Source organism: Coffea arabica, chromosome 1c (genome assembly GCF_036785885.1).
Source record: "Coffea arabica cultivar ET-39 chromosome 1c, Coffea Arabica ET-39 HiFi, whole genome shotgun sequence".
NCBI classification, from domain to species: Eukaryota; Viridiplantae; Streptophyta; class Magnoliopsida; order Gentianales; family Rubiaceae; genus Coffea; species Coffea arabica.
Genome location: NC_092310.1, coordinates 52,092,225 through 52,120,080, shown reverse-complemented (window position 1 = coordinate 52,120,080; position 27,856 = coordinate 52,092,225). Strand labels below are relative to the sequence as shown.

The following is a 27,856-nucleotide window of genomic DNA, read 5'->3' as shown; positions in this document are numbered from 1 at the left end:
CTGAACCTTTGGTTAAAATTCTGGTACATATGTCTCAAACAAAATCTATGTTCTGAATCTGGAAACACTTCATTGACGACATGGACAAGCCCTTTCTATCTATCTGAGATAAAGGTTCAAGGAATGTTATCTTGATATTTGCTGCTCAGATATGTGGCTGTTGCATGCTTATTTTGATATTCTCGAGCACACACATGCTCAACCTTCAGTGACTTTATTTGAAAGGTTGATTCATCTTGAATTGGTGTTGCCTGAATTCTCCAACTAAGACCTTTTGCACAGTTGGCAATAATTTTCTTGAAGTAGTTTTTCACCCAAGTAACTTCATAACCTTCTCTTACTAGCCATTCACACAACACAGATCTAAACACTCTAAAATTAGTAAACTTCTGCTCCACTTTCAGCTCAAAGTGTGGCTTCCTAAACTCAACTTTAGGATTAAAGTCAAGGCAGTCATCTTCTTCTCCACTATCAGATCTAAATTTGTCCAGCAACTCTTCATCCGGAACCATAGGTTCTTGCCAATCCTCTTCAGTCACCTCAGCATTCCTTACCCCAATCCTCTTCAGTCACCTTAACATTCCCTACCCTTTCATCTTCTTCTCTCAAATCTGACTCTCTAAATATTGCAGATGGTTTTTCAATGTTTATAGTTTCATTTTCTGATGGCCCTTAAGATGAAACAGGTCCCTTTTCAATGCTTACATCTTCAACTTCTGATGGCCTTTGAGATGAAACAAGTGATGTAATTTGCTGAATCACATCAGGTTCTCTATATTGTGAAGTTTTACTGGCCCTTTTCTTTTTCACAGAACTCCTTTTAGGAAAACTTTTTTCATCTGATTTTCCAGCAAATAAGAATACATGCACTGGCAATTTTGAAGAAGCACTGATGCCATCACCTTTTTTTATGTCTCCATCTACCCCTGCCCCACCTTTTTTGTTGTAGTTGCTGTCTCCAACAGCATCTTTCTTCGGATTAAAGATATCTTCATCTTCTATTATTTTCAACCCATCTTTTAACCATTTTGGCTCTTCATCATCTTCATATGCCCCTGTCCCCGTAGTGTTAGTGACCCCACCATCTTTACATGCACCCATATCATGCCCTTTATTTTTTATTCCATCACTGACCCCACCATCTTCTGGCTCCTTTTCAAATGGCTCATCCCTACTGCAAGCATAAATTAGCCTCTTTTTAGGCAAATTCCAGTAGCACTGGTTCATTAATTCAATATTATTATTGTCTCTAATTGGGTGTAGACCACCTTTTAAATCCACATCTGGGACACAAAATCAAAAAGTTACTCTAGTTGCTTATTTATTTACTTTTTTAAACATTCTACACAGACTCACTAATGATAACTAATTTTTGATTTTGTCTTTGAAAATAGCCATGTGGGTTCCTGTGTAGTGGAGCCTTGGCTTTTCTCTAAACCTCCCACCAAAATACATGTGTATATCAACTTTGTTCTCGAATTTCTCCTCTGCTGCAGCATGATAAGCAATAAAGGACATTAGATATTAGTAATTTGTCTTTGACAACTACACAAAAAACTAACATAACATAATCAGAACAAACAATTCATTGTAGGTGGGATTGGGGACCACATTGGTCCACAACATGTCTACATATAAGTCATATTAAGATAATTACAGATTACAAAAACTGCCGTGCTTGACTAGTCATGGCATTTAACCGTAGTAATTGATCAATAGAAGTAATACTACACATTGATAGTATAAATTTAAGCCAAAAAGATGAACTGTCAGACTCAACAATTGAGTCAGACCAAAAAGAAGGGGTGACCAGAATAGGACATGAAACGCGTAGCCTTATCTTTGCCAAACAATTGAACCAAAGCTAGTAAACGAGGAACCTCTTCTATAAAGCTATCCCTTTTTAAGCTTTCAATAATTATCAAAACTTTAGCAATTTGAAAGGGGCGCTTAAGCTGTCTATCTATATAGCTAGGTTTGCTGGGCATAAATGAACAATCTTTGTCTTCATTACGTAAATACATGAAAAATATTATCTTTGTTAAATAATAGCCTCCCAATTTAATCTGAAATCAGTAAATAACATTTTCCCTTTCACATCATACCCTAAAACCCGAATGGAAATAGATGAGAGATGATATACTAACCCATTTTTCTTCGATTTTTCATCGTAAATCTTCACTTCCTCCTATTTTCCGTCGATCTTGATATTTGATTGAAATAAGATTCGAAATTTTTTGCTAAAAATTGGCTACAAAAGGGGCTGTAATTGGTTACAAAAGGGGCTGCTTTTTCTTCAATTTTTCACCACAGATCTTCACTTCCTCGTATTTTCTGTTGATCTTGATATTTGATTGAAATAACAATCGAAATTTTTGCTGAAATTTGGCTACAAAAGGGGCTGCTCCATCTTCTCTCTAGGGTTTTTTTATTTCTTTCTCTCTTTCTTCAATGGTTTTGACAGAATAAAGAGCAAAATTACTTCTGTAATTGTCACTTATATCAAGAGGGTATTTTCGTCTTTTCACTCAGCTCTGTCTATTTTAACGATTTCCGTCGAATATTCACAATAATTCAAACCATGGGGTATCGATGCATATGATATGAAATTAGAGGGGATTTTTTTGTATGATAGCTATACCACAGGAGACTTTTTTGTTGTTTACCCTATAATTTATACTATTTGTAATTTATATATAGTTGTAAGCTTAAAAATAATATCGTCTATATAATACATAATAATATAGTTGCTGTGTGAGTTTGGATCGAGCTCGAAATAAGTTCAAAATCTTAATACCTTTATGAACCAATTATGAGTCTTATAAATATTAGTTCGAAATCAAAACTTCGAAGGTCCTAAGTTTTTTTTTTCGCTACTTTGTGTGAGCCAAGCTTGGACAACCCAACCTTGTAACACTAAAAGTTAAAGCAGGAAATGGAGAGATTAGAATATTAATTTTTCTTTCAACAGCACAAAGAAACACACGTATAAAGAATATAAGGTAATTCAAGTAGTTTACCCAAAAGGCAATTGCTTAGAAATTAGAATATTAGTAGAAGTACGAAAGTAAGTAAAACAGAAAAAGAAAAAAGCAGTAATAAAAGTTTAGAAAAGGAGATGCACAGCTGCAAAAGCCAGCGGTAGTAGAACTCGTATAGTATATGGAGTAATATAGTATAGTATAGGCAGTAGCCCGGCCACGAAGAAACGGCCATATCCTAACCGTCCGTCAAAAATAACGTCCGGGAAACCGGTGAAGTGGTGTGGTCAGGAGGGAGCAGAGATGGGTGTTGAGCTGGGTTCAGAGACTGAAACAGAGGGGCAAGTGGAAATCAGAGTTTGATTCCATTTCCAGTGTCCATATCGATGGATCCTCCTTTCCTTTATTTTCTCTCACATTGATGATTACTCCTGTTTGCTTATTGTCCTTTTCTCCTTCGTCTTCTGTTCACTCCTCTTGTCTTGTGTACTCTTATCTGCCTTCTTTTCTCTGTTCCTGTCTACAATCTACACTAGTGCCCTGTACCACTCCCCTCGTGACGTCCGTCCATTAACAACATTCCCGTTATCAATCCCCCTCCCATTAACTCCATTCCCATTCTATACATTACCAACAACAAATGGACTAAATCCCTCACTCTTTCTTCTCTCTTTCTCCTCTTCGGAAAACAAACACAAACACTTGCCTTTCATTGACTTCCGTGGCGTCTCGTAGCCGTTTCACACACAATACACGCTTAAGAAAACACAGTTGGACTCAGCCTACTCAGACTTGTTCGTAAATCAGGTGATGTCTTGTGAGAATAAAGTAAAGATCATGTATCCATTGCTTTTGGCGTTTGGATTTCTTGCTCTTGCCTATTCTGTTGTAGTAGAAATAGAATCAAGCACGTGTGATTGTGCATTATGATAATCTGATGATGGGTTTTAAATCAACAATCAACTCACACCTCTTCTGTTTTGATTAAATCTTGGGAGTTGATCTCAACTTGGACTTTTTTAGATGATCTTGTTCTTCTTAGTTCATAAAGTTACACTAAGTTGCGAGAAAAGATATAGATGGGGATCAAGGGGTTTTGATTTCATTGATCAAGCTAAAGAATTCTACCTCAAACCATGTATGTTACCCCCTCAGGCACACGGCGGTACGTGAAACAAATCACACTTGGAAAAGTGTGGAGATCTAAGCTAGACTAGCAGTAGGAGGTGTAGGGGAAAAACTGATTTGCGTCGTGCAAGAAAGAGGGGATATTGGCCGCCTTGTCAGCTAGGATATCCTAAATCTGCTCTGCAGCAGCAGCCAGCAGGAGAAGTAGGGAATGTTGGGGTTGGCGGCTTCCCTGTTAATGCACTGGCATTGCCCAAATGTGAATGCGTATTGTATGCCCAAACACCAGTCATTGTAGTGTATAATGCCCAGCAAACATTTGTCGTGACTGGACTTTGGTCCAAGCAGGGCCCAAAAATGTTTTCTTTTTTGCTTACAATCATCCCCTACAAAGTTTCTTTCTTTCTCATTAGAGATTAGACCCCATCCATATCTCGCAACATAAAATTACTTTTTCTTACCGTACACTAACTGCTTTAATTATTCACTTTGATCTGATTGTTTTTGTCTTCGATTCTACATTTGCCTAACCTCTAGTGCTGATAGTGTTCTATCAAATTTATCCATTTGCAGGTCTTGCGTTACTTGCAATTTGAAATTGCTTAACAAAGGAAGTCATTCCATGTTCAGATGGTAATCTCATTTATTTGTTGCAGTGCATGCAGAAGCAAATTTGCTCTGTGTTTGATGTGGCTTTCTTTTTTGGTGAAGGCAAATTTGATTCTTTTCTTGAAGCAGAGGAAGTTTGTCAACTTTTAACTGGCCAGTAACTATTTGGTAACTAAGGAGCAGACTCTCGTTTTTATAAGGAATTAGACTACTTTCAAAATGCTTTCGTATGAGCAAGATCCTGATGTTGTTCGGTGGGGTCTTCAGCTATTTGATGGTGATCCATACTCTAATTGTGGCTATTGTAGCACTATCCCTCAAAATAGCACAGGATGCTATGAAAATCACTATGGTTCAGTATTTAGTAACGTAGAGGAAAATGAGCTGGCTGCAAACTCACTTGAACAACAATTTTCTTATTTTACACTTACCGACCAGCCACAAGATTTCCTCCAAGGAGCGGAAAATGCACAGACATCTTGTTATCAACAACAGTGGTTCAATCAGTCTATGGAAAACTACCCATTCGGTAATGGAATTCACCAAGAATCAGTTATAGCTTTGATCACTTCATCTTCCTGCTGTATGTTATTCTGATCAATTCTTGCATTACTTTTGTTAGATGAGAATGGTAATGAAGAGGGAACAGACTTGGTAACTTCCAGTGCATATCCTACTCCTGGAGGAGAGTCATATTCTGGTGAATGGTCATACTCAACGGAACTCATGGATGAGAATGCTCTGGATGGTGAATTAGGCAGAAGGTTGAACCAAATGGTTCCAATTCCTGTAAGTGTAGCATCTGAATGGATATTCTCTTTATTACTAAAAACCTAGTAGAGTATACTTTGTCCTTCATGCAACTGGAAATGCGTTTTGAAACTGTTCCTCACTTTTAGCAATAACATGTTCTTTTTTCACTGACGTGCTTTCTAATTTTTCAATGTGGAACCAAGTTACAAGTAGCTGTACCTTTAATGTGGAGTTCTAAATGTCTATTTTATCAAGGTCCTGATTTTGTGCAGCACATCCCTAGAATTAATGGAGATATACCATCTCTCGACGAAGCAACTTTAGATCATCAAAGGCTTCTGGAAAGGTATTTGTTTTTACTTTTGGGACACAGCCAAATAAAACAGGCATATGTTCAAAGGTAGAGAACCAGTTTTATATATTAATATTAGCAATATTCAAGAAACCTGTCTCCTGGTCTCGATACTTGGCAGAACCTCTTGGGTTAACTGATACTACTGAACTCTCTCTGGGGAACGGTGATCTACTTCAAGCAATGGCCTCCAGTGAGGATATGTGTTTTAGTGCCTATTATGTTTTACCAAGACCACATAGACAAATTTTTAGCTTTTGAGTACACATCAATTCATGTATTATTATTGAACTTGGTAAGTTTTACTTATAAGATTGCAGGTTTACCAGCTGGTAGAGTGTAAAATTCAAGGTGATGGTAATTGTCAGGTTAGTTCTCTTACTTCTTTGAAGCATAGCAAAGGAATTTCATTTGGTACTATGCATATAAGCAAATGAAACTGCAGAAAATAAACAACTATTTTGTGAAAGATAACAACCTTTAAAAGGAAAATAGTTGAAGAATTCTCTTTTCACGGATCCAATTTGTCACTGGTGAAGAGTCTTTGATGAAATTGACTATAAACAAAAGTCCAAGATGAAATCTCAAAAAGCACCAAATTAAGCTTCATTGTAATATTCTGATTAGACATAACATTGACAAAAGCCAGTCATCAAATGTTGCTAAACACCTCATACAAGGTCCTGTAACTAGATTAGCTGCCCTTGTCAACTGCCTGCTTGTTCGTTCTGATGCCTTCCGACTATCTTCTGGTATTTATAGCTTATGTTGAATTAGAAAAGTTTTTTCTGGGAACATTTTTTGCACAGCGGATCTTTATCTCAAAACTCTTTGAAAGATACCATTCTTTTATTTATTGAAAACTTTTTTGTTCACTTTTCTCTTTACTGCACTGAGTACATTATAAACTGCCTTACAATGACTTATAGACAGCCGATGGTTATCATTCTTTTTCCTTTTGCAAGTTTCGAGCTCTGTCTGATCAATTTTACCGAACTCCTGAGCATCATGAGTTTGTGAGACAAGAAGTTGTGAACCAGGTTAGTGTAATGTTTACACAGTTCTTGAGGTCATCATATCACCTTGAAATTATGAATTTGTTCTTTTCTGATTGATTACGTATTCTTCGAAAATTACATTGAATAACCAGCTGAAGTCAAGCCCAGAGACTTATGAAGGATATGTTCCTATGGCTTACGATGATTATTTGGACAAGATGTCCAAGTACTGTTCTGACCTTGCTTGTTAAATAATGGGTTTGTTTGGATTGCGGTTTATTTGCCAAAATATATTTGCTTACATCATTATTACAATTTCCAACACACCTTTTTATCTTCCCAATTACCTTTTTATCTTCACATCACAAAAAGTGCTACAGTAAAAATATCTCTAATAATTCACAATCCAAACAAACCCAATCTACTGCTGGATAGAATGTGACCAATCTTGTCTAACACTGGATATCTATATTAGGAATGGTGAGTGGGGTGATCATGTGACTTTACAAGCTGCTGCAGATTCGGTAATTCTTGCTTGATTTTCTGCCCCACTGACAACAGCAAATTACCTCGTTGAAACTTTATGCTTCCACGTTGTTAGATATCAATGGGTCCACCAGTATAGAAATTATTTGTTGAAAGTTTGTTTTTTTTTTCTCCAATCATATGTTGAAATGTTGGTGTTTGCTGTGTCCAGTTACTATGTCAACTTCAACAGCATTAGAAACTCTTTCTAGTAAATGTTTTTTTGTCTTCGAAATTTTGCTTTGAGGATGCATTTTCAGGAGTTCTGTAGGGTTATGTTGCCATGCATGATGTACTTCTTCATGTATAAGATGTCTGACAACCTGGGTTCTGTCCGTTTGCTAAAGGCCTTGCATGCCCAATTAACAACTGATCTTAATGTTGCTAAGTGTAATCACTTAGACCAAACACTTATGCGTTCTGATACGCGTTAATGATTTGCTGCAGTATGGTGTAAAAATATTTGTCATAACTTCGTTCAAGGACACCTGTTACATTGAGATACTACCCAGCATTCAAAAATCTGAACGAGGTATAGTACATGTTTCACTGAAGTCTTTATCTAGACTTTTAAGCTGGGTGGTTAATTAATCGTTATTCTGTTTAAGCAGCTATCCATGTATATGTTATTGCCTTAGTTAGGCAACAGATGTCCGCTAGCTTTTTCCTGTGCTCAGCTAAGTTCTAAAACTTGCTAAATTACCTCAATAGATGAAATGAGTTGTAAGCAAATGTTTCCTTTTAGTCTATTAATGAAGCAACATACTATTGATTGTAAATATATGCCCTTACTTTGTAATTATTTGGACATGATACTGTAACCCCACCTTGTTTTTGGGATCCTTCATCTCATCTCTGAGCTTTAAGAGCATTTTTGTTTTTCAGTTATTGCACCATTGAGAAAAGTTGTTTTCATACACAATTCACTTGTCTTGTATATTTTGCTGGAAACTTCAGAGTCTGGACTTACACATGGTACTCTACTTGCAGTTATATTCTTGAGCTTCTGGGCTGAGGTTCACTACAACTCTATATACCCTGAAGGAGGTACATCCTAGTTTTCTAGGTCAAAATTTCTCACCTCATATGATAGGGGCTATAAAGAATTCTCAACTGAGTCACTTTGAGTAATCAAATCCTGTCAATACTTTGGCATGGGCATATACTTCCCAGGACTGAACACAAGCAGAAAGATGCATCTTCCTCAAACTTATATAAGCTTCTGTTCTAGGCACAAAAACTAGAAATAGACAAGTGCAAGGATTAGATGGATTCCACATTGACCTTAACTTTTCTTGTTCTTTTGGTTGTCATTTTTGTACTTCAGATTTAACCACATTTGGGACTAAGAGAAAGAAGAGGCGATCATTTCCTCGCCAGGAGCATTTCGAAATTCCAGATGATTTCAGTTGATAAAATATGGTAATAGAACTACTTGAAGCTATAGGTTTCTAAATCCATTTTGCAGTTGAGGAATAATGTAAAAGGTTGATGCTTTTCCCTTCCTCCTTGTTCCCCTCAGATTCGAAAGATAGCAGCTGTCTTGCACCTGCAAAACCTGCCGTGCTGCCATGCCGAACTCTTTATCATTGTCAATTCATGCCAGACAAAGCAAGCATGATATCAATTGTATTGATTCATAAATGTAAAGATTTCTGTTCTTTGCAACACTGGTGCGCCAATAATGTTTCCCATGTGAACAGGCACGTCTTCTTGATAATTGGCAGAATGTTGTCTTCATCTAATCTCAACTTTGTTAATATGGATAGAATCCTGTATTCCTGTTCTTCATACTGGATGCTTTGTTGCGCAATATTTTCAGGTTCAGTTTAACAACAATATTTCAGGGCTTCTAGTTTAGACTTCAGATGCCTTGTTCTTTTCTTTCAAATTGCGTAAGCACTAAAAATTACAGGTAACTAATATGGTCAGACAGCTCAATCCTCGTCCTGACCTTTGCAATCTTGGGCCTTGTTTGGGAATTATATACTAGCTTACAAGCTTGGGTATAAAGTGTGAACGACTATTGGCCAAGTACAATAAGCACACGGGAAAACAAAACTATTTCGAGTTTGTCCTAATTTTTCTTGATTTCCCATCCATGGATAACAGATTTTATAAAATTGATTTGTTTTTTGTTTCAAAAAATTACAACAGAAGCAGAATTTTCTGTGTGAAAACATATGATTCCTGCCTGCATAAATAGAGTTTAGCTTAAAAAAAGGGTTTTAAAATTAGAAGTGTTTAAATGAAAGTTAAAACAATGTGCCATCACAAGTGAAAAAAGAAAAAACTCTTGTCTCCAAAATCCAGCTCATTTGATAAAGATATTAGTTAGGTAATCGTGAAGTCCCTAATTACTTACTTATGATAAAGATATTAATTAATCAGGTAATTAAGAAGGCTCTAATTACTTAAGATTATAGCCTCGACGACTTAGAATAGTGGGTGACTATAAGGTCTCGAAATAGATAAAATTTCTCTTTAATTAGGTGACTATGAGATCCTAATTTGACTTTCAAGTCAAGTTTGAAGCCATCTCATCCTTCTATCAAAGCCTTAAATTCTCCAAAGTAAGGAAAAAAAAAAAAGAAATAGTACGTTTTTCTTAATTTTTATTGTTTTGATAAAACTCCTTCTTATTTGACCCAAAAAAAAAACTCCTTATTTTTCTCATAAGTCACAACCTAGAAAACATTGGAGAAGAAAAAATTAATACTCCACTAAAACAGACACAGAGGAGTTGTTAGTTAAAATAGAAACATTAAACATGCAAATGCAAAACAACGTAAAAACGCACAACCTGGGACTCAATCAAACGCTTGGTTCTGTTTCTCTTCTCCACTAGGGTTTTCACTCGTCGTCTGCTAAGGTCAGCCTTCTCTCTGTGTATCTCCATCAATTTTGTACTATAATTTAAGTGAAAAATTCTCGTTTTTGTTAGGTGAAGAATATTACATTTTCAATGAATGCGCCTGATTAAACCATCTGGACCCCTAAATTGTGAATTATGTTGTTTCAATTGATAAATCCTTTTAATGCATCAATTACACATCAATTTTGCTTGTTCTTTAACTATATTCAGAAAATCTCATCTGGGAGTGTGTATGAAGGAAAGTAAGTTGGAAAATAGGATGAGAACATTAGGTACTAGAAGTATGGTTAGAGGGAAATTAAATCTGACTTTTGTTATTAAGAAACTTTAGAAAGAAATTAGAAGGATTATTGCTCACATCTAACATTATTTTGCGCAAGAATTATAGGTCAAACTTTAACGATTGCTTTGTTTGGGAACGAAAAACGTTAGCTTCTACTTGAATTGCTGCACTAAAAGATGGTGGAAATTATATGAGCCTAGTCCGATGTCTTTTTCACAATTTTGGTACTTCTCCATGCTGGGCTTTTTGGTGAAAATTTCTTGTATACAAATTCCTCCCCCGGGTCCCCTGTTTTTTCCCATTTCTGCAAAAATACTTGTTAGAAAAAGATTCACTTTTTTCTTCTTCTCTTTGTTTCCTTTCCTGTAAAAAGTCCCAAACGGAGCGAAGTATGATTTTTTTTAGTGTTTTTTCTTTGCTTCCAATTTTTTCAACTCTCGCAGCTACTTTAAAGGCCAGAGAATTGCATGTTTGATTACCATCCTGAGAAGTGTGGCCAAATTATAAATTGTGTGAAAGGCTAAATTAGGAACGAAGATTTTAAACAATATATGTAATGCCAGTTTTTATATGTCATGATGATGAAGTATCGTTTTATGTTCCTGCAATCAGTAAAATCATAAAGCAGTAATTGGTTTTTGTGAAGAGGTTGGGTGATTGGAGCGGAGAAGAAGCTATTACCTCCTGTGTGTAACCTCCTCACAGAATGCTGCAACCTAACTAACTCTCATTGATGTCACCTATCTTTTTTTTTTCCTTATATATATATATGTGTGTGTGTGTGAACGCGCGCGCGCGCGCGCCCGCATAAACAGTGGATCAATTAACAATGCTCACATGTTCATTGCTGTGGCAATTAACAGGTTGCTTCAATTTTGAAGTGTTGCATTGATGTTAATCCATGTTACTCTTTAGTTTATATTTCTCATAGGCAAATCTGGTGGTTTGTTGAGAAGTAAATGTTTCCCCCTTGCTAGATATACGTGTGTTAAGAACTTGTGACTTTGAATGAAATGTCTCCTTGTTTAAGTTGAAGCAATGGGCGTACTGTTTAGACAAGATTTTTGTTCTTTTCCTTAGAAATGGCTATCACAGTGGACCAAGGTGAAGAACTTGAGTCTGGACCAGCTGATTGGACAGACTCAGAAGAGACAATTTTAATTCACTTAATGCTGAAAGAGATACAGAAAGGAAATAAACCTTTCACTACTTTTACAAAGACAGGCTGGAATAATATTGAAGCTGGGTTTAAAGAGAAGACTGGCAAGAGATACAGCCATCCACAGTTTAGAAATAAGTTCAATCAAATGAGGATACGCTATTTTGATTTCTGTATGCTGTCAAAAGAACCTGGTTTCACGTTGGACCCTGTGCTGGGTAAGCTAGATGCAACTGATGATGTCTGGAAATCAGCCATCAAGGTTAGTGCTGATATGGATGTACAAAGTATGACTATTTTCTTTTGAAATTTCTGAATATATGACCTGTTGAACTGCTTTCGTTTTAGGCAAACAAGAAGACAAAGAGATTCAGGAGAAGAGGGTGCCCTCTGTACAATGAGTTGGGGGTTATTTATGGTGAACCAGTGGGAAAGTCCACAAATGTTTCTCAGGTAGCTCAATGCTCTCTGGATACGGATGTTAAGTGTTTAGAAGATCAATCAACTAATGCTAGTCCATCGGAATCAGTTCGTGGAAGTAGTGACAACGAAGATTATCCTTCAAGAAGTGTCAGGCAACGTTGTCAAAAGTTGCCCTCCTTGAGGAATGAAGTACAAGAGGTGAAGGATTTGAGGCTGATTGTTGATGGCGGAGCTTTAGAGCCCACTCAAATCATAGTTCCTAGCAGTACAGCCAATAAGAAACATACTGACGTTGCCTACCTCAAACCATGTCGGAACACTTCCATCTAGCAGCCCCTTTTCAATCACGAATTGTGTGAGGTGCCTGGAGTCTATCCAAGGGATTGATGCTACCACTTACCTGAAGGCAATCAAAATGTTCAAAGATGTTGATTGGAGGGAGATGTTCATGGCTATGTCAGCTGAAAGAAGACTCGATTGGTTGGCAAGCTTGGATTGAACTTGGTAGCAGTTGAATTTGTGTAGTTATCTAGTTACTGTACTTATGTGATCGCACTAAATCTGGACTAATGGGTGCGGTGCGGTGCGGTGCGGTGTTTACCTTTGTGCATAATGTTAGATATTACCATAAAAAGATTTGATGCATAAGCTCTCAATTTGTAGTTGGTTTTTTCCGAGTTCAAAGTAACAGCACCAAGCTATGCAGTACTTTATCAAAGCTCAGAACTCGAATTTTATTTGTCAACTAATCAAACCAATCCCTGACAAAAGATAATTTTTAACAATAAGTGTATTTAGTTAGTAGTTTAATAAATAAAATTAACGGACTATGAGAAGATACATTAATATAATAACGAATTTTGAAGAGGAATGACCGAGCATCCGCAATTATCTAGTCATTAATTATCTTGATCTGTTGTACTTGAAGCCAATTTGTGGCTGCTTTGATACAAGGCTACATAAAATTTGCCTTCCTAGGGGGGAAGGTATTTGGGGGTTTTGCTGAGCTGTTTTTGGTTTTTATCAAACTATCTTGCTCATTCCAATCATTTGGTTCGGTAATTTTGATAATAGATTTTTCTCTAAGATCTTCATGCTTCATAAAGTTAGATATTAATGTAAAGGGATAATAATTTCAGAAACCTCCCTTTAAATTTCTAACAATTTCACTAGCTTGCTCTAAAGTTTGCAAAATTACACAAACTTCCCTGAAATTAAGATCTTGATAACAAAAAGTAGTCCAATTAGAAAAAGCTAAATATAATTAGAGAGCTGTCGATAAGAGATTTGAGGGCTCCTACTGTCCGCTGCCTACATTGAGAGTTTTCGATGCTAAAATTAATTCATGGATACCAAAAGCTAAATATAAGAGAAAAATGAGTAGTAAGAGGCAAGAAATACCTAATTCAGAATTGCTAATTTGCCATCAAATCACGCTTCTAATAAGAGCAACTGCTCCTAAGTCCTACCATTAATAGCAAAAGGGATAGCACATAACGCTGTGGTCCCCAGGAGTATCTAGTTTTGTACTTACGTCACGGGCGCCCCATCAGTCAAAGTCCGGTCAACACAAGGGAAGGGCGTCAGCGTCTGAGCGTCAGTCTAAATAAAAATCCAAAAAATTTCCAACAAAACAAACGAACCTTAGTAACTGCTCCATAGTTTTAATTTTCACGGATCGAAAACAACATCGTTCACTTCGCCTCCTCTTTTCGCTGCTTGCATCAATAGCGATGTAAACGACATCGTGTCAAACAGTCCCCCTCCCTCCGCCGGAAATATCTCATAGGGTTCCTGCTTCGGGAATTGAGACCAGGCAGTGGTCGGAGAACTATTAGAGGCAACGACGGTGGAAGAGGTTTCCGAGGCGGACGGAAGGTGAACATTTCGAAGCAGCCACTCCACCGTCTGGCCGTTTGTGCGGTGGCCGAGCTCGCGAGTGAGCTGGAAGATACGGGCGGCGCAGAGCGCTGGCAGCCGCACACGGTGGCCACCTCTGGTGGCTTTCAGCTTGTTTTTACTACGGCCGTCGCCTTTTCCATGCTCGTTGTTGCTGTTAGTTCTTCTTCTCCTCTTCTGCTCGGAGGAACGGAATGGTGAGCTGGGAGCGAGTTGAATCGAGCGAGGTTTGGTGAGTTGGCCCTCCTGAGTTGAAAATGAGGGTGGGGTTGAAACACCACCATTGTTGGAAATGGTTGTGAAGTAGTACTTAGTCGCCGTCGCCGTCATTGGAAGAGGAGCAGGAGGAGTGGTAGTAAAAGGTGGGGCCATAGTCGCTGGTAAGGCTCCGGCGAAGACAGAGAGTTTGTTTTAACTTTGAACTGGGGAGGGTTTTGAATTCTAGGGATTTTTGGAGATGTGGGACAGACCTCCTCATTTTTATGGGTAGATAATTTGTAGGTAAAGAGTTGTAATTTTTTATTACCGACAAGAAAGCTACTTAACGAGAGTTATAATTTTTGATTGCTGCCATTAAAGCTAATTGACAAGTATTTTAAAAGCATTAATTTGGCAATGTAAATCATAATTATGCTTCACTGTTCCACTATTTATTTATTTATCTATTAACACAGCAAATACATAGATGTACGAATTTAAGCGAAAAAAAATAACAGCTACACCCGACTATTTTTGGAATTTGTAGATCAAAGAGTTGTTCATGTTTTACACTTTTTTTAAAAAAAAAAAAAAAAAAATCATCAGAGTGAGTTTATTTTACATTACACTCGTAGATTTTGTCGAGTGATTGTGTTAGCGTACATATTATAGAAGATGATTATGATGGACGACTGCAAAGACTTGTGTCACCTAATTAAGTGTAGGGTATTTGGGTAAGAGAATAAGACCAAGTACTTGGAAAACATTCAATAGCTATATAATTTCAAAATGCACCAACTTCATTGACCCAAAAGATTAAGAAACATGGCCAAGTTGTATGGGTAGCTTTCTTGGCATTTGAAGCCAACCATAGGAGATTGTCAACAATCATCTCAAAGTTTCGGAATCCCATGACATCTCTTCAGGACGGAAACTTGTAAGAGTTGCATCTGGCACCACCTCAACGTCTCTGTCAGGCTTATGAAACATTTGAAAAAAAAAAAAAAAAATCATAACGCTACGAGCAAAAGAGCAAGATATAATAATGATTGTGAAAACTAATAATAAATTAGAAAATACACCTGCCATAGCTGCAAGAATTGCCACAACATGCAATCGATGAGCATAACCAGACAAAAAAGCTTGCCTGCCCAAGCACCGCAAGTAAGGTACCTGGAATATTATGAGCTGTTAAGGAAACGTGTAATCATCCTCTACTGGATTGAGCCAAATAGTACTGTCAGTAGTGGTTTCTTGACAAAAAAAATGATAAACTTCGTGAAAACTAACCCACTGCAGGAACAAGTCCCTAGAAAGTTTCGTTAACTTGAGCAACTGGGGAAAAACAAAGATTTTCCATTTAACACAAAAGCAGTGCTATGAAATTTGATCTAGTTATCAACCATAGCAACTTGGGACATTAACCGGAACAGTATGTGCACATTAACTGGAACATATCAATAATACTTGGGACATATGAATTGCAATGGCATACCGGGATAGTCGTTCTAACAGAGGTTGACTGGAGCATCTTAAAGCACGGTCATATACAGTCTCAGTCCTTCTCGCAACATCATGCCAGCTGTACAGTTTCTTCATCTGCCACAATTAATTCAAGACAATATAGTTGATAGGTATACATAAAATCTGGGGTTACAAATTTCATCTCCCTAGTACAGTGCATTGTATAAGCATTGACAAGAGAGGATTACATTTCAGTGTTTTGTGGAAGGACTGAACAAGACCGAAAATAAATCAACTAACCAAATCTAATTGAAAACGTGTAGTTTTTTGTTCCTTTACAAATTTGTCAACTCTATTCCACTTTGCAGTTTGTGCAATACAACTAGGAGATAATCTCAATTCCCAGAGAATGACATTGGACCAATACATCATTACATAAGCTCAGCGGAAATAATTTTCAACTTAAAAAAGAGGCCAACAGTTTATGCGCACTCACACGCAAATGCATAGTTTGTGGATCAATCTGGGGAAGTATATTTATAGCCTTTGTGATTGCTTGAACCATATCACTAGGATCTGGCTCCGCAAGAACAATCATATCATCTGGAAGAACCTAATAACACAGGGAAGGATAAAAAATCAGCACATCCTATCGTTTAAGCTTTATTCCCTTCCTGAAATAAATTAGCCAAGAAAATTAAAAAATGTAGTGGACATGCCTCTGGGACACCTCCAACACACGTACTGACAGTCAATAATCCACAACTAGCAGCTTCCAATATGGCTATACAAAAAGCTTCAGTCAAAGAACTGCCAAGGTAATTGCCAGAATCAGGTCTTTGAAGAATTAGTAAAATCTGTCACACAGATGCATAAATGAGCGCACGAGAGAGAGAGAGAGAGAGATGATTTATTTAGTTAACTGGGTCCAACTCTAATAATGCTAATTATATCGTAGACCAGGGAAATTGTGATTTTTAAGGAAGTACAGAACCACATTTTCTGTCAGCAAACAATCCCTTGATGACTAAATTCTGAAAATATCAGCTTCTAAAGGTTTTCAAATATCTTCTTTTCCAAGAAAAAAAAAAGATCAGTATTAAATCTTCCGCAATTCAATATTTCATTTATGCCCATAATCCCAGAAAAGAGAATCTTAACTGAACTATTAATTTCTCATTTCTTTCCCTGAAAGAAAGTCTCAAATGAGTGAAAGTTGAGCAGAAAATGAAAAGGTGCTACGTTAAATATCCTTTCAACCACATCAGGATTATACCTATTTAAGAATATATGCCCAGTTATCAAAACTGATCGCACATTAGCATGGGGAACAGCACCCAACATATCAACTCGATCTTGAAGGGAGTGTTTTTCCCTCATTTCTTCAAGCCGCACCCTTTTAGGACCATCTCCTCCAATGACAAAGCGAACCTGCAAGCATTGAGAAACAATGCTTGAGTCAACTAGAGAGTTGGTAGATGTGGACATTTATATAAAATTGGAATGCATTGACAAAAAAATCACTAGTTTCCACTTCAAGGACGGTAAATTTGAGAAGTAAAAATTATTTGGCACCTGTCTTAATATATGTCAGATATCAGAAGGACCCACCTCATACATTTTCACCTACTTGCAATATTCTTCTCATTGTATAACACTTATTAACTACCAAAGGAGAGTCAGTTTCATCACCAAGTGTATGCAATATGAATATCTAGAGCCAATAAAGATATCATAGCTGATCACACTACAGTAAGGTACAGAATTAAGGGGGAAATAATTACCAGATAATCCTACAGCATCTCTGATATAGATTTTTAATATCATTATTAGAGCAAAGCTTTCTTCTACCACACACACACTTAGCAGGGATCATGATGCAAATAGTAGGGGAGTTTTCTGGCTGCAGGAATATTACTTATTTGAGCTTGTCCATTGGGCATGCTATAACACCAGACTTGAAGAGAGAGGTGATGATGCTGAAGTTGGAAGAAATAAGCCATACAAAAGGGATTTATAAGCCTCACAAAATAAATTTGGGAGGTTATACAATTATATGCTTACATTGGGATGCAATCGGCATACTTCAGGAATTACTTCAACAAGCAGATCTGCTCCCTTGCGGTAAACCAACCTACTTATCACAACGATAACAATTTCATTGTTGCTGAGTCGTTCTGGAGCAGGCTTGAACATAGCTGTGTCCACAGCATTTGGAATTACATAAACTTTTTCAGGTGGCAGCCCAGATCTTAAAACTGTGTTTTCCTTACTTGTATGAGATACACAAATAGCTTGGGTCACATCTGCTAGTGTAAATTGCAGTACCTTGTTCATATGAATGCTGCCCACATCAGCAAAACCATAAAGAGAATGATCAGTAAACACAACTTTGTATCCCATTGTCCTTGCGTGCATCAAAGCTTCATGGCATAGAGTTGAGAAGGCTTGATGTCCATGGACCACTGATATCTTTTCTCGAATTAAAATTGTCCTTATTATTGGAAGAGTCCCATAAAAGGTTGGAAGTGTGTTTTGCATGAGAAATGGTTTCCATGGCACATAATAAACTTTTAGGCCACCTGTCATATACCTCACTCCACTACGATTGTTATAAGCATGAGTCATGACAACCACCTGCATTCATTGTTTAGAAATGATAAGTTAACTGCTTTATCCAATCAAACTCATAAATGAGACTTTTAGATTATCCTTTTGTTTAGATTAATAAAATACCAAGAACTCAAATTGAAGAAGAAAACATAAAAAACATATAAATTAAGTCCTAACAGGAAGACAGGGTGAAAGACAAAGTGAAAGAAGAAGACGGACACATTTGAAGAAGTACTAAAGCCCAGAAGGGAAAAAAAATTAATCCATTAACCAGATTAAAGTCTAATTGATGAAAAGGATGGTGGATATTTCACCTAGATCTCTGCATAGATGTTAATTTTACAACAATAATCAGGAACAGACTACTTAAAGTTCTTTGTGGAACCCTTTTTTGTTTCTAATCTCAATATGTTCCTGCGAAAAAGCAGATTCTAAGTTTTAGCAAAACCTCTACTTTTGTTTTACTCATAACAGCATCAATTTTCAGCTTGTTTATCTTGAAAAGGCTGCACGTACTGCATGGTACACCAGTTAAAAATTAACCATCCCCAGAAACTTCAAGCTAAACTTACCTTATGGCCGAGCTCAATCAGGCATTGTGATAAATAGTATATGTGATTCTCCACACCGCCAAAGTTGGGAAAGAAAAAATCAGAAACCATCAAGATTCTATGCTTTCCATTTTCACTCATAATGTCTGGTATCTTCAAACCTATTAATAGTTTTTGGTTATAAAAAGGTAATTTTCCAAAAAAAAAAAAAAAGAAAGAAAGGTTCCCTTATCAGTATACCAACAGAAATCAATACATGGGCCAATATTCCAGGTGGGTATGGAAGAGAAATACGCAAGCAATTCGATTCAGTTCCAGATAGCTACTAAAGCATGAGCCTTGCGGCATTTTATCAGATACCTGGTGGGCCTTTTATATTTCATTAGCACCTACAAAAGACAAACTTAATCTAAAGATTACATATTTAAAAACGACCAACCGAAGAAGAAGGAGGCAATCTTAGGTTCATGCAGAAAAACTCCATTTGCACGGAGCCATGATAGCACAATTTCGTTGGAGAAGACGATCCAGACGGTAGAGGTTGGGTACAACTGTGGATCTGCAGTGATGAACCGGTTCTCAACTGGCCAAATTACCGATTTGGTCACTATTCTTTTGTTGGCAATGGGGACATAGCCATATTGGTCCAATAAGTAAACCGGGCATTTTTTCGTTCTGTGCTGGTCAAATGATTTTTCATAATGGCTTTTCATTTTACTTCTCTTGATTAGTATTGATGGAATTTTTTTTCCCCGAAAATGAGGAAACTCTTTTGAAAATGAAATGATTTATGAAGAAAAAAACCGTTATGATTACAAAAATTCATGTAAATAAACAAAACATGATATTTTGAATGTTTTTTTATATTTTGGACAATGTTTCAAGTACGTATGATAGTGTATCACTATACAAATTTTCTTATAGTTAATGAATAACATATGATACAAAGAAAATTTTGAAAGAAAGAGATTACCCTATTTCAGGACAGGACAGGACAGTGTATAGCATTTATGCACTTGCTAATTTATACCGATCATCTATTGATAGTATTTTAACTTATATTATTATATTAGCTAACTTACAATATTTGAGAAGTTGGACTCGACGCACAAGCCAACGAGTTAACTTATAATGATTCTGATCGACCATTTACTAATAATGTATTACTTTTAACTAGTGCCATGATTTGAATGCAAGTGCATTCTATACAAAAAGCAAAATTTTTTTCAATCTTCATGTGTAGACTAAAGTAGTACTATAAATTTTTATATTTAGAACAAGTTTCATATATTGTTTAGTTTGTTCTAAAAAATGAAAGTAAATGCCTTTTTTGCAAATATCTCGAGAAAAGAGTAATCAAATGCAGGAAAGTATGGGACTATAGGAGTACATTTTTTCTCATATATGTGATGACTATTTGAACCGGCAGTGAAGGCAGGCGCGCCCATGGGACTCTGTGGCAACGAATAGTACTTATTATCTCAAGCCTTGAACGGTTGAGAGTCGCACCCAGCAAAAGACACCGGCTTTTTCCTCACAACAGTCTCTAAACGGTTCTCGAGCTAAAAGAATCTTCTGGAAACTCCTTACTCTCTCTATAACCCCCTAATAAGCCCTAGTAGAAATCGTCACCAAACGAATCCCACCGTTGCTCGTTTTACATTCCCTCCCCCCTTATCCGTTCACAAACACCCAAGAGAACCCACCCTAGCGATTCATCAAGAGCTTACCCAAAATCTTCGTGAAATGGCATCAACCAATGCTGTTTCCACTGCCTCAATGCTGTCCACTCCCTCAAAACAGGTAAGCATTTTTTTGGTGATTTTCTTGACTTGGGTTTTATTGTTTGCTTTTGGTTTTATTAGGAGTTTAACTGATTCATGTTTTTGGGTCTTGCTTTTCTGGCAGGGAGGTTTGAGGGGAACGAGGATGAACCAATTGCAGGGGCAGAAGGTTAACTACAAGCCCACGAAAAGCAGGCTTGTAGTAAGGGCTGCAGCTAAAGAAATTGCCTTTGACCAGAATTCCAGGATTGCCCTTCAAGCTGGAATTGATAAGCTTGCTGATGCTGTTGGTCTCACTCTTGGTCCCAGGGGTAATTTCTTCTTCGACGACAAATTTTCTGTTTCAAGCTCTGATAATGATTGAAGTGCTGTTACTCATTTAGCTTCACCTGTGCATTTCTTTTTGAACTGTTTTGCGGGCTTATGATTTTGAGAAAGTGTCTGTCTTGAATCCCACTTGACTTAATTGCAAAGCAAGGATAGTCTAGGTTTTTGTCATTCCTCCTGTGCTACTGCAATTTCTTAGCTGAATGAATGCGTAAAAACCTTCTGGGGCTATTTCTTGTTAATGTCTTAGGCATCCTGGAGTGTATTGCCTTAGGATGTGCACCTATAAGCTGTGAAAAGCATTGTTCTTTATGGTCGGTTAAGTATTTCTATATGGCGAGCTTTCTGAGCATAAAGAAGGAACGACCCCCACCTAGACAAATGTTGGACTTAATCTTCTTTGACAGCACGGAAATAGGATTTTCAGCAACTGGCATCATGTTTACTTCAATCTTGTCATGATTGAATTTATTTATTTTTATTGATGATTTTTGTTAAGAAGCCAAAACTTGTATCTTATTACAACTAGGATGCTGAGCAATTGAACCATCCTGCACTCCTGTAGCATCGGCTGAGTTGGAGGGTGATTTTACCATAATCTGTTTTAATTGGTGGTACATGGTTTGGGGTAAAAATCTAGAACTTGGGAACTTAAGGAACTCCTACCTTCTCTTGTGTGGTTGGCTGTTGTTCCATATGAATGCATGAAAATGCTAGAAGTCTATAGCTGTAAATTTTCATGTTCTGCTTAGACTTCCTGCTATTTTAATTGGTTATTGATGTCACTACATGATGAGTTTATGTCTTCAAAAAGATGAATAGGTTTTGTGGTTTGTTGTCCCACAGGAAGGAATGTGGTATTGGATGAATTTGGAGCTCCCAAGGTGGTTAATGATGGTGTGACTATTGCTCGAGCTATTGAGTTGCCTAATGCCATGGAAAATGCTGGTGCTCAATTGATTAGGGAGGTAGGATCATAGTTTTCTCAGCTGCTATTTTGTTGATGTAGTTTGACGTACTTTCCAGATTTTGGTGCTTTATCGGATAATTTACAACTATAATTGTCTTCCCTGTTAATTGCTAGTAAGTTTTTGACATGTTGAACTACATACTAAAGGTTGCAAGCAAGACGAATGATTCTGCTGGTGATGGAACAACTACTGCATCAGTTCTCGCTCGTGAAATTATTAAGCTTGGTTTGCTGAGTGTTACTTCTGGTGCCAATCCAGTTTCTGTGAAGAAAGGCATTGATAAAACTGTACAAGGTTTGATTGATGAGCTAGAGAAAAAGGCCAGGCCAGTTAAAGGTCGTGAAGATATCAAAGGTATATTTTTTGGCTCTTATGATGTGGATCCAAATGTATTTTCCATTTAGTTCCTAGTTTGATGTCACCAGAGATTCGTATTGATGTATTTCTTCCTCTATATGCAGCCATTGCTACTATCTCTGCTGGAAATGATGAAACTATTGGAATCATGGTTGCTGATGCAATTGACAAGGTTGGACCTGATGGTGTCCTGTCCATTGAGTCATCCTCTTCCTTTGAGACTACAGTCGATGTGGAGGAAGGAATGGAGGTCTGTTCGAGCTGCTTCCCCATGCCTTTCCCAAGTCTTGATATGAAAATCTTTTTCTCCTGCTTTGTGTTTTGTTTACTTGATAATTGTGATTTAAATATGACTTGGTCATAATTCTTTTTGACATGCAGATTGATAGGGGATACATCTCTCCACAATTTGTTACCAATCCTGAGAAACTAATTGTTGAGTTTGAGAATGCACGGGTATTGGTCACAGATCAGAAGATCTCTGCTATTAAGGACATAATTCCATTGTTGGAGAAAACAACGCAGATAAGGGCTCCTTTACTCATTATTGCTGAAGATGTCACTGGAGAGGCTTTGGCCACTCTAGTTGTTAACAAGCTTCGAGGTATCCTGAATGTTGCTGCTATCAAAGCTCCTGGGTTTGGTGAAAGAAGAAAGGCCCTTCTTCAAGACATTGCTATTGTAACTGGTATGTCAATATTATCATTTTATGCATGCTAGAAAATGAAAGATGATATTCAGCATCTTTTGTCTTTTGGGGAATCTGGGGGAGTCATACGGGAAGGGAGAGTATTGCTTGTTTGGCACTTAAAGAGGGGGAAACAATCTTGACCACTTTTTTAATTTCCTTCTTTAGTGGTTGTCACGCATCTTGGGGTAAGAATGCAAAAAGCAGTCAGTTGAGAATGTTATCTGCTAATTTTCTTGTTTACTTTCTAATGCAGGAGCTGAGCTCCTAGCTGCCGACTTGGGACAGTATGTTGAGAAAGCTACAGTTGAACAATTGGGTACTGCGAGGAAGGTGACCGTCACTCAGCAGTCAACAATCATCATTGCTGATGCTGCATCAAAGGATGAGATACAGGCTAGACTTGCACAGATAAAAAGGGAGTTGGCTGAGACTGATTCAATATACGATTCTGAGAAACTTGCTGAGAGGATTGCTAAATTGTCTGGTGGTGTTGCTGTTATTAAGGTTGGTGCTGCGACAGAGACTGAGCTTGAAGACCGCAAACTCCGGATTGAAGATGCCAAGAATGCTACATTTGCTGCTATTGAGGAAGGTATTGTTCCTGGTGGAGGGGCTGCCTTAGTTCATTTGTCAACTTCCGTTCCTGCAATTAAGGACAAACTTGTAGATGCTGATGAGCGGCTAGGGGCTGATATCGTGCAAAAGGTAAATAATGCACCTTAGCTCTTTAAGTTCCCTCCAAAAATTTGTTTCTGTCATTTTGAGTGAACTTGGTTGATTTTCTTTACTGATTTGCATGCACTGTAATTATTTTCCAGTAGGCTTGGTAGTAGAGTTGATTTAGTCCAAGACAGTTAGACCGACAAGCATAACTTGGCAAAGCTAGCTCCTTACGTTATTCATAGAAATGAGTCTTTACTAGTTATCTTTATAGATTGAATTGAAGAGCTCAGTGGGGCAAATTGCTAGGGTGGAAGGAATTAGGAAAGGTGACATCCTTGTTGGTAATTATTGAGATGGAGTGATTCAAAGTTGAAAGAAGATCTCATATTTCAAGAAATTGAATAGGAAAGTATTAAAAAATTTTAAATCTCAGAGGTGGTAATTTCTTCCCCTAATTTCTTGAAAGATGTAACTGGGATGTTGCTGCTTGTTGGCTGTGGTTTGCAAATATTAACATTTTATCAGTTAAACATTTTGCTTTTCTCTTTAAATGGGAGCAATGTTGATGTTCGCAAATTTTGTTGCTTTTGCATAGTTGTTGTGAAATGCCTGCCTCCAGTAACGCCTAACTGTGAACCTTCCTTTTAAATCTCTTGATGTAGGCACTAGTGGCACCTACATCTTTGATAGCTACAAATGCTGGAATTGAAGGAGAGGTGGTTGTTGAGAAGGTGAAGTCTTGTGACTGGGAGCTCGGCTATAATGCGATGACTGACAAGTATGAGAATCTAGTAGATGCTGGTATAATTGACCCTGCTAAGGTGACAAGATGTGCATTGCAGAATGCAGCTTCAGTTGCAGGAATGGTTCTTACTACACAGGCCATCGTTGTGGAAAAGCCCAAACCCAAGACCCCCGTAGCTGTTCCCCGAGAAGGAGAACTTGCAATTTAATCAGAGTTATATAGCTTCTTCAGGAATTTTGGGCAGTGAGTGTGTTTTAAGAAGTCCTACTAGGGAGGAACTAGGTAGAAGAACATGATTTGTTGGACCATGTCAGCTGGCCCTGGAAACGGTCCTCTCATTATTTTGTCATTTGTGTGGGTTAGGCTAAATTGCGAATGGAGGAAAGAGTTACAATGATTGGTGAAAAGGGTGTTGTTGCTGATGCCTTAAATTTTACCCTTTAGTGGTAGCAATTCTAGTTTATCGGAATTTATCTTGTATGACTGTGATTGTGCAAGACATCGAAAAACTCATATAAGCAAATCCATAACATTTTTGTGAGCATGAGCTGAAGTTCTGTGCATCATTCCTTAGCTGGAAAAGAATTGGAAAGCGCTCGTTGGAGTGTTTAACATCAGAAGATTACAGAAGGGGGAATTCAATTCACCAAATAACAATTTGAAAATAAGAATGTCGAAGTTAAACTTGCGGTTGAAGCCTTCTTCCAGGGATGTGGAAGAATGGTTCATGCTCTCGTCCGTGAATTCTCCTAAGCCGGAGCAGGTAAGATTGCCGTGGCCTCGCCATCGATAACCACAGTATCATCATCTTTGAAACATTTCGTCAAAAACTTTGCCCTGGATGTATGTAAAAGAAACAGTAATGAACCCACAAGGCTTATAGGATTTTCCTAACAAATCATGGGTTAATTCGTGAAACTTACACGTATTTGTTTTTCAGTTTCCTGATACTAGTCGCCTCCACTTGACCGGTGATCTCCTCCCCAATATAAGCAGGCAATTTAAACTGCAAGGTTTGTGAAACGTATACCGCCCCTGGCTACAAGAAACAATCAGTTAAAAAGGAAAATTAAGAAGTCTTAAAAAATTTGGGCTGAGAAATTGCGAAAAAGAGAACTAACAAAATGAAATGCAATGATCCTAGGGAATAATGAAGCCACGAGCATTCCTGGGACTAATCTGTCAGCGAAACCGGCAATTCTGGCACATTCAGGTTCGAAATGTAAAGGGTTCCCGTCCAAGCTTAGCTTGGAGTAGTCCACAACATCCGAGTCTGAAAATGCTCTGGCTAGCTTCAGAACCTGTCCGGTTTTCAGCACATTCGGTGCAGATGAAGAGTGCAAGAAAGCAGAGAAGTGGCTGGAGCTAGAAGCTAGATGCTTTATCTTGAGCATTGCTCTGAAGCAATTCATCAAACACGTAGCATGCAATGCTGGTTACAATAAATCAATGAGAGGGGAGAAGGAAAACGTTTCAAAGAGTTGGTTATTCTTGGGTTATCGGTTCTGGGTTGTTAGTAGCATGCTTTTTTGCAAGTCAGGCAATGTTTGCCCATTATCTTTGTGATCCAAATTGATAGCATTGGGTCTGGGCTGGATGATGATTTTGGGCCAAGCCTGCATAACAAACCCACATTTGTCCAACAAACTGGTGAATCCTGAAATAGCTGAAAACATAACTGATGTGGAGGTTAAGGCACGACCAAAACGGGACTTCATATGTTGTTTTTGCTTATTAGTGTACACTAGCAAGAAAATTTTTTGACCTACAAATGGGAAGGGGGAAAAGAGAGCTATCGAATTCTAATCTGAGTCGCAAAGTTTGCTTCGTTTAAACCATAAAAAGGACTATTTCGGGTTTGAATTTCAACTAATGTGGAGCTTTATCTTGGCCATTCGAGTTTTATAGGATCAATTTCGAGAGTTGGAACTACAGATCGATTTGTTATATATATATATATATGTGAGTGTGCGCGCGCGCGCGCATGCGCGCCTAAGGTAACGCAAGATACCTCTTGACCAACAAAATAAGAATAGGAAACAGAAAATGCATAAATAAACGTAGAGCAACCTTCAAAAACAGGGTCCCAATTTTGGCCTGGCTGGTGACTTTAATGACCGGCAAAGATTGGTCAAGTGCAATTGCTGCGCAAGAAGGGTGCTGTCCTTTTAGTCACGTCAGCCAAAAATAGACAACGGGAAATTTGGGCCGGTCAGTTCAACCAACTAAAATGTTTGGCAGTAATGGAGCGATATTTAGATTTGGGACAATCAGCTCTTAGGTCCACTATCATTTTAAAGTGACATTTTCTTTCTTTTATTTGCCATTAAAACACGATTTGGATTATGTTTGTCAGTATTATTATTATTGCCATCTTATCTAACAGTGACAATTCCAATCCACTATTCCTGCTGAAAGCAAGCGGTGGTCCTCTTTCATTTCTCAATAAATGTCTCTTCAAGTCTATGAAAATTAAAAAAAGACTATTTCAATAAGAAATCATTCCTTTTTTTTTTTTGTTTTGCGTTCCTTATTCAAGAAAGACTCCAAACCTTGCAAAGGAGAATGTAAGAATTCGAAAGTCGAATTTCATGGACGCCTAACTAATATTGGTGGCATTGGTTTAGAATTGAGATGAAGCCGGCGCGATGCGCGGCTTATTTCTAAACGCAAATAGCCTCAAAAGAAAAGATCAAAAAAGCAAGGAACGTTGCATTAGGGCAGTTCAAAGTTTGGTATCTGTCTACTAAATCAACGGGATTGGAATACTTAGACGGATTCAACAGGTTGGTTCTTGAATTACTATTTAACATTAATTTACTCTTTTGATAAGAGACTCGTGTATGAGTGAAAGTTAAAATTGACATGTAGCTTGCACATATTGGTGTACTGAGATCAACCTGCTCCTTACTTAACTGCTGAAAAGAGCCCTTAATCTAATCTAACATGTAAAAAGTGAGAAATCTGTCCATTTGACCAAGCAAGGAGCCAAAATTTGACAACACAGAAATTCATCAAAGACTACTAATGTGTTCACACCTTGTGTGGAGTTGTCTTGGTGGTCCATTGCTCTGCTGGGGTGCAGCTTTTATTTTGGGTTTGGGCAATGGGTGTAAATGATTGATTAACAAAGAAGGTTACCACCTTGAAAAAGTTTTCATACGAGTGTCACGTCTTGAGGAAAGTTATGCTCTGATTCTCGAATATTGATTACTGATTCAAAATCCCAGCAATCTTCATTGGTTTTCCCCGTCCCGTTCTGCTTCGCTTCTTCCGCGTCAACAGTCTTCATTTGACGAGTTAAAATCATTCGTACAAACGCATCGCGCTTTCTCGTCCGTTGCTTTTGGAGCACGGCATATTTAATCACTAATAAATATATTATAGCCGCCTTTTCTTTTGTATACTATTAATTAGCTTCGTTTGGATTGAGAAAATTGATAAAAATTTAAAATTCATCCAAACCGTTATGTAATTGCTTGGATTGATTGAGAAATATTTGAATTT

At 37.6% G+C, this 27,856-nt stretch overlaps 5 protein-coding genes across 13 annotated transcripts; 3 read left to right on the top strand and 2 right to left on the bottom strand.

The window, feature by feature from the left end:
* The first annotated feature begins 3,137 nt into the window (after window positions 1-3,137).
* Window positions 3,138-9,213, top strand: LOC113727499 (OVARIAN TUMOR DOMAIN-containing deubiquitinating enzyme 9). Of its 7 annotated transcripts, none has more exons than XM_072076850.1 (14): window positions 3,140-3,788; window positions 4,137-4,381; window positions 4,683-4,742; window positions 4,821-5,247; window positions 5,341-5,507; window positions 5,744-5,817; window positions 6,137-6,191; window positions 6,789-6,863; window positions 6,974-7,047; window positions 7,297-7,345; window positions 7,794-7,878; window positions 8,337-8,393; window positions 8,674-8,768; window positions 8,869-9,213. In XM_072076850.1, exons 4-13 carry the CDS (start codon window positions 4,938-4,940, stop codon window positions 8,757-8,759), a joined length of 1,032 nt encoding a protein of 343 aa, XP_071932951.1. In that variant the 5' UTR covers window positions 3,140-3,788; window positions 4,137-4,381; window positions 4,683-4,742; window positions 4,821-4,937; the 3' UTR covers window positions 8,760-8,768; window positions 8,869-9,213. The 7 variants fall into 7 exon arrangements, with proteins under 7 accessions (XP_071932961.1, XP_071932951.1, XP_071932947.1 ...); XM_072076864.1 differs by lacking the exon at window positions 4,137-4,381 and having other exon boundaries at window positions 3,142-3,788; window positions 4,821-4,886; window positions 5,157-5,247; XM_072076846.1 differs by lacking the exon at window positions 4,137-4,381.
* An 858-nt stretch (window positions 9,214-10,071) lies between these two features.
* LOC113727517 (uncharacterized) lies at window positions 10,072-12,734 on the top strand. Its single transcript, XM_027251747.2, has 3 exons — window positions 10,072-10,218; window positions 11,585-11,925; window positions 12,012-12,734. The coding sequence occupies exons 2-3, from the start codon at window positions 11,587-11,589 to the stop codon at window positions 12,414-12,416; spliced, it is 744 nt and encodes a 247-aa protein (XP_027107548.1). The 5' UTR covers window positions 10,072-10,218; window positions 11,585-11,586; the 3' UTR covers window positions 12,417-12,734.
* A 2,205-nt stretch (window positions 12,735-14,939) lies between these two features.
* On the bottom strand, window positions 14,940-19,586 carry LOC113727492 (phosphatidylinositol N-acetylglucosaminyltransferase subunit A-like). 3 transcript variants are annotated; one of them, XR_011839717.1, is made up of 10 exons: window positions 19,251-19,582; window positions 18,833-18,972; window positions 17,712-18,284; window positions 16,924-17,078; window positions 16,367-16,457; window positions 16,144-16,260; window positions 15,679-15,782; window positions 15,474-15,518; window positions 15,266-15,356; window positions 15,083-15,161 (listed from the first exon to the last, which is right to left on the bottom strand). XR_011839717.1 is itself a non-coding variant. In XM_072076831.1 (9 exons), exons 1-9 carry the CDS (start codon window positions 19,522-19,524, stop codon window positions 15,072-15,074), a joined length of 1,635 nt encoding a protein of 544 aa, XP_071932932.1. In that variant the 5' UTR covers window positions 19,525-19,577; the 3' UTR covers window positions 14,940-15,071. The 3 variants fall into 3 exon arrangements, 1 of the variants encoding a protein (XP_071932932.1); XM_072076831.1 differs by lacking the exon at window positions 15,474-15,518 and having other exon boundaries at window positions 14,940-15,161; window positions 19,251-19,577; XR_011839718.1 differs by lacking the exons at window positions 15,083-15,161; window positions 15,474-15,518 and having other exon boundaries at window positions 16,146-16,260; window positions 19,251-19,586.
* Window positions 19,587-20,306: 720 nt separating this feature from the next.
* On the top strand, window positions 20,307-24,893 carry LOC113727477 (ruBisCO large subunit-binding protein subunit alpha-like). Its single transcript, XM_027251676.2, has 8 exons — window positions 20,307-20,614; window positions 20,720-20,906; window positions 21,769-21,890; window positions 22,040-22,247; window positions 22,355-22,500; window positions 22,632-22,938; window positions 23,195-23,646; window positions 24,267-24,893. The coding sequence occupies exons 1-8, from the start codon at window positions 20,558-20,560 to the stop codon at window positions 24,555-24,557; spliced, it is 1,770 nt and encodes a 589-aa protein (XP_027107477.2). The 5' UTR covers window positions 20,307-20,557; the 3' UTR covers window positions 24,558-24,893.
* Window positions 24,894-26,242, bottom strand: LOC113723605 (3-hydroxyacyl-[acyl-carrier-protein] dehydratase FERN, mitochondrial-like). The gene is made up of 3 exons (XM_027246621.2): window positions 25,471-26,242; window positions 25,273-25,388; window positions 24,894-25,186 (listed from the first exon to the last, which is right to left on the bottom strand). The coding sequence occupies exons 1-3, from the start codon at window positions 25,759-25,761 to the stop codon at window positions 25,099-25,101; spliced, it is 495 nt and encodes a 164-aa protein (XP_027102422.1). The 5' UTR covers window positions 25,762-26,242; the 3' UTR covers window positions 24,894-25,098.
* Window positions 26,243-27,856: the final 1,614 nt, after the last annotated feature.

Coding starts and splice junctions, on each gene's coding strand:
- LOC113723605 (XM_027246621.2), bottom strand. CDS start 25,761: ATGAATTGCTTCAGAGCAATGCTCAAGATAAAGCATCTAGCTTCTAGC. Junction 25,389..25,470: donor GGATCATTGCATTTCATTTT/GTTAGTTCTCTT, acceptor TGTTTCTTGTAG/CCAGGGGCGGTATACGTTTC. Junction 25,187..25,272: donor AAACTGAAAAACAAATACGT/GTAAGTTTCACG, acceptor ACATACATCCAG/GGCAAAGTTTTTGACGAAAT.
- LOC113727499 (XM_072076853.1), top strand. CDS start 4,938: ATGCTTTCGTATGAGCAAGATCCTGATGTTGTTCGGTGGGGTCTTCAG. Junction 5,248..5,340: donor TATGGAAAACTACCCATTCG/GTAATGGAATTC, acceptor TACTTTTGTTAG/ATGAGAATGGTAATGAAGAG. Junction 5,508..5,743: donor ACCAAATGGTTCCAATTCCT/GTAAGTGTAGCA, acceptor GATTTTGTGCAG/CACATCCCTAGAATTAATGG.
- LOC113727517 (XM_027251747.2), top strand. CDS start 11,587: ATGGCTATCACAGTGGACCAAGGTGAAGAACTTGAGTCTGGACCAGCT. Junction 11,926..12,011: donor TCTGGAAATCAGCCATCAAG/GTTAGTGCTGAT, acceptor CTTTCGTTTTAG/GCAAACAAGAAGACAAAGAG.
- LOC113727492 (XM_072076831.1), bottom strand. CDS start 19,524: ATGAAAAGCCATTATGAAAAATCATTTGACCAGCACAGAACGAAAAAA. Junction 18,285..18,832: donor TGATTGAGCTCGGCCATAAG/GTAAGTTTAGCT, acceptor CAATGAATGCAG/GTGGTTGTCATGACTCATGC. Junction 15,162..15,265: donor AATTCTTGCAGCTATGGCAG/GTGTATTTTCTA, acceptor ATGTTTCATAAG/CCTGACAGAGACGTTGAGGT.
- LOC113727477 (XM_027251676.2), top strand. CDS start 20,558: ATGGCATCAACCAATGCTGTTTCCACTGCCTCAATGCTGTCCACTCCC. Junction 21,891..22,039: donor GTGCTCAATTGATTAGGGAG/GTAGGATCATAG, acceptor TACATACTAAAG/GTTGCAAGCAAGACGAATGA. Junction 22,501..22,631: donor ATGTGGAGGAAGGAATGGAG/GTCTGTTCGAGC, acceptor TTTGACATGCAG/ATTGATAGGGGATACATCTC.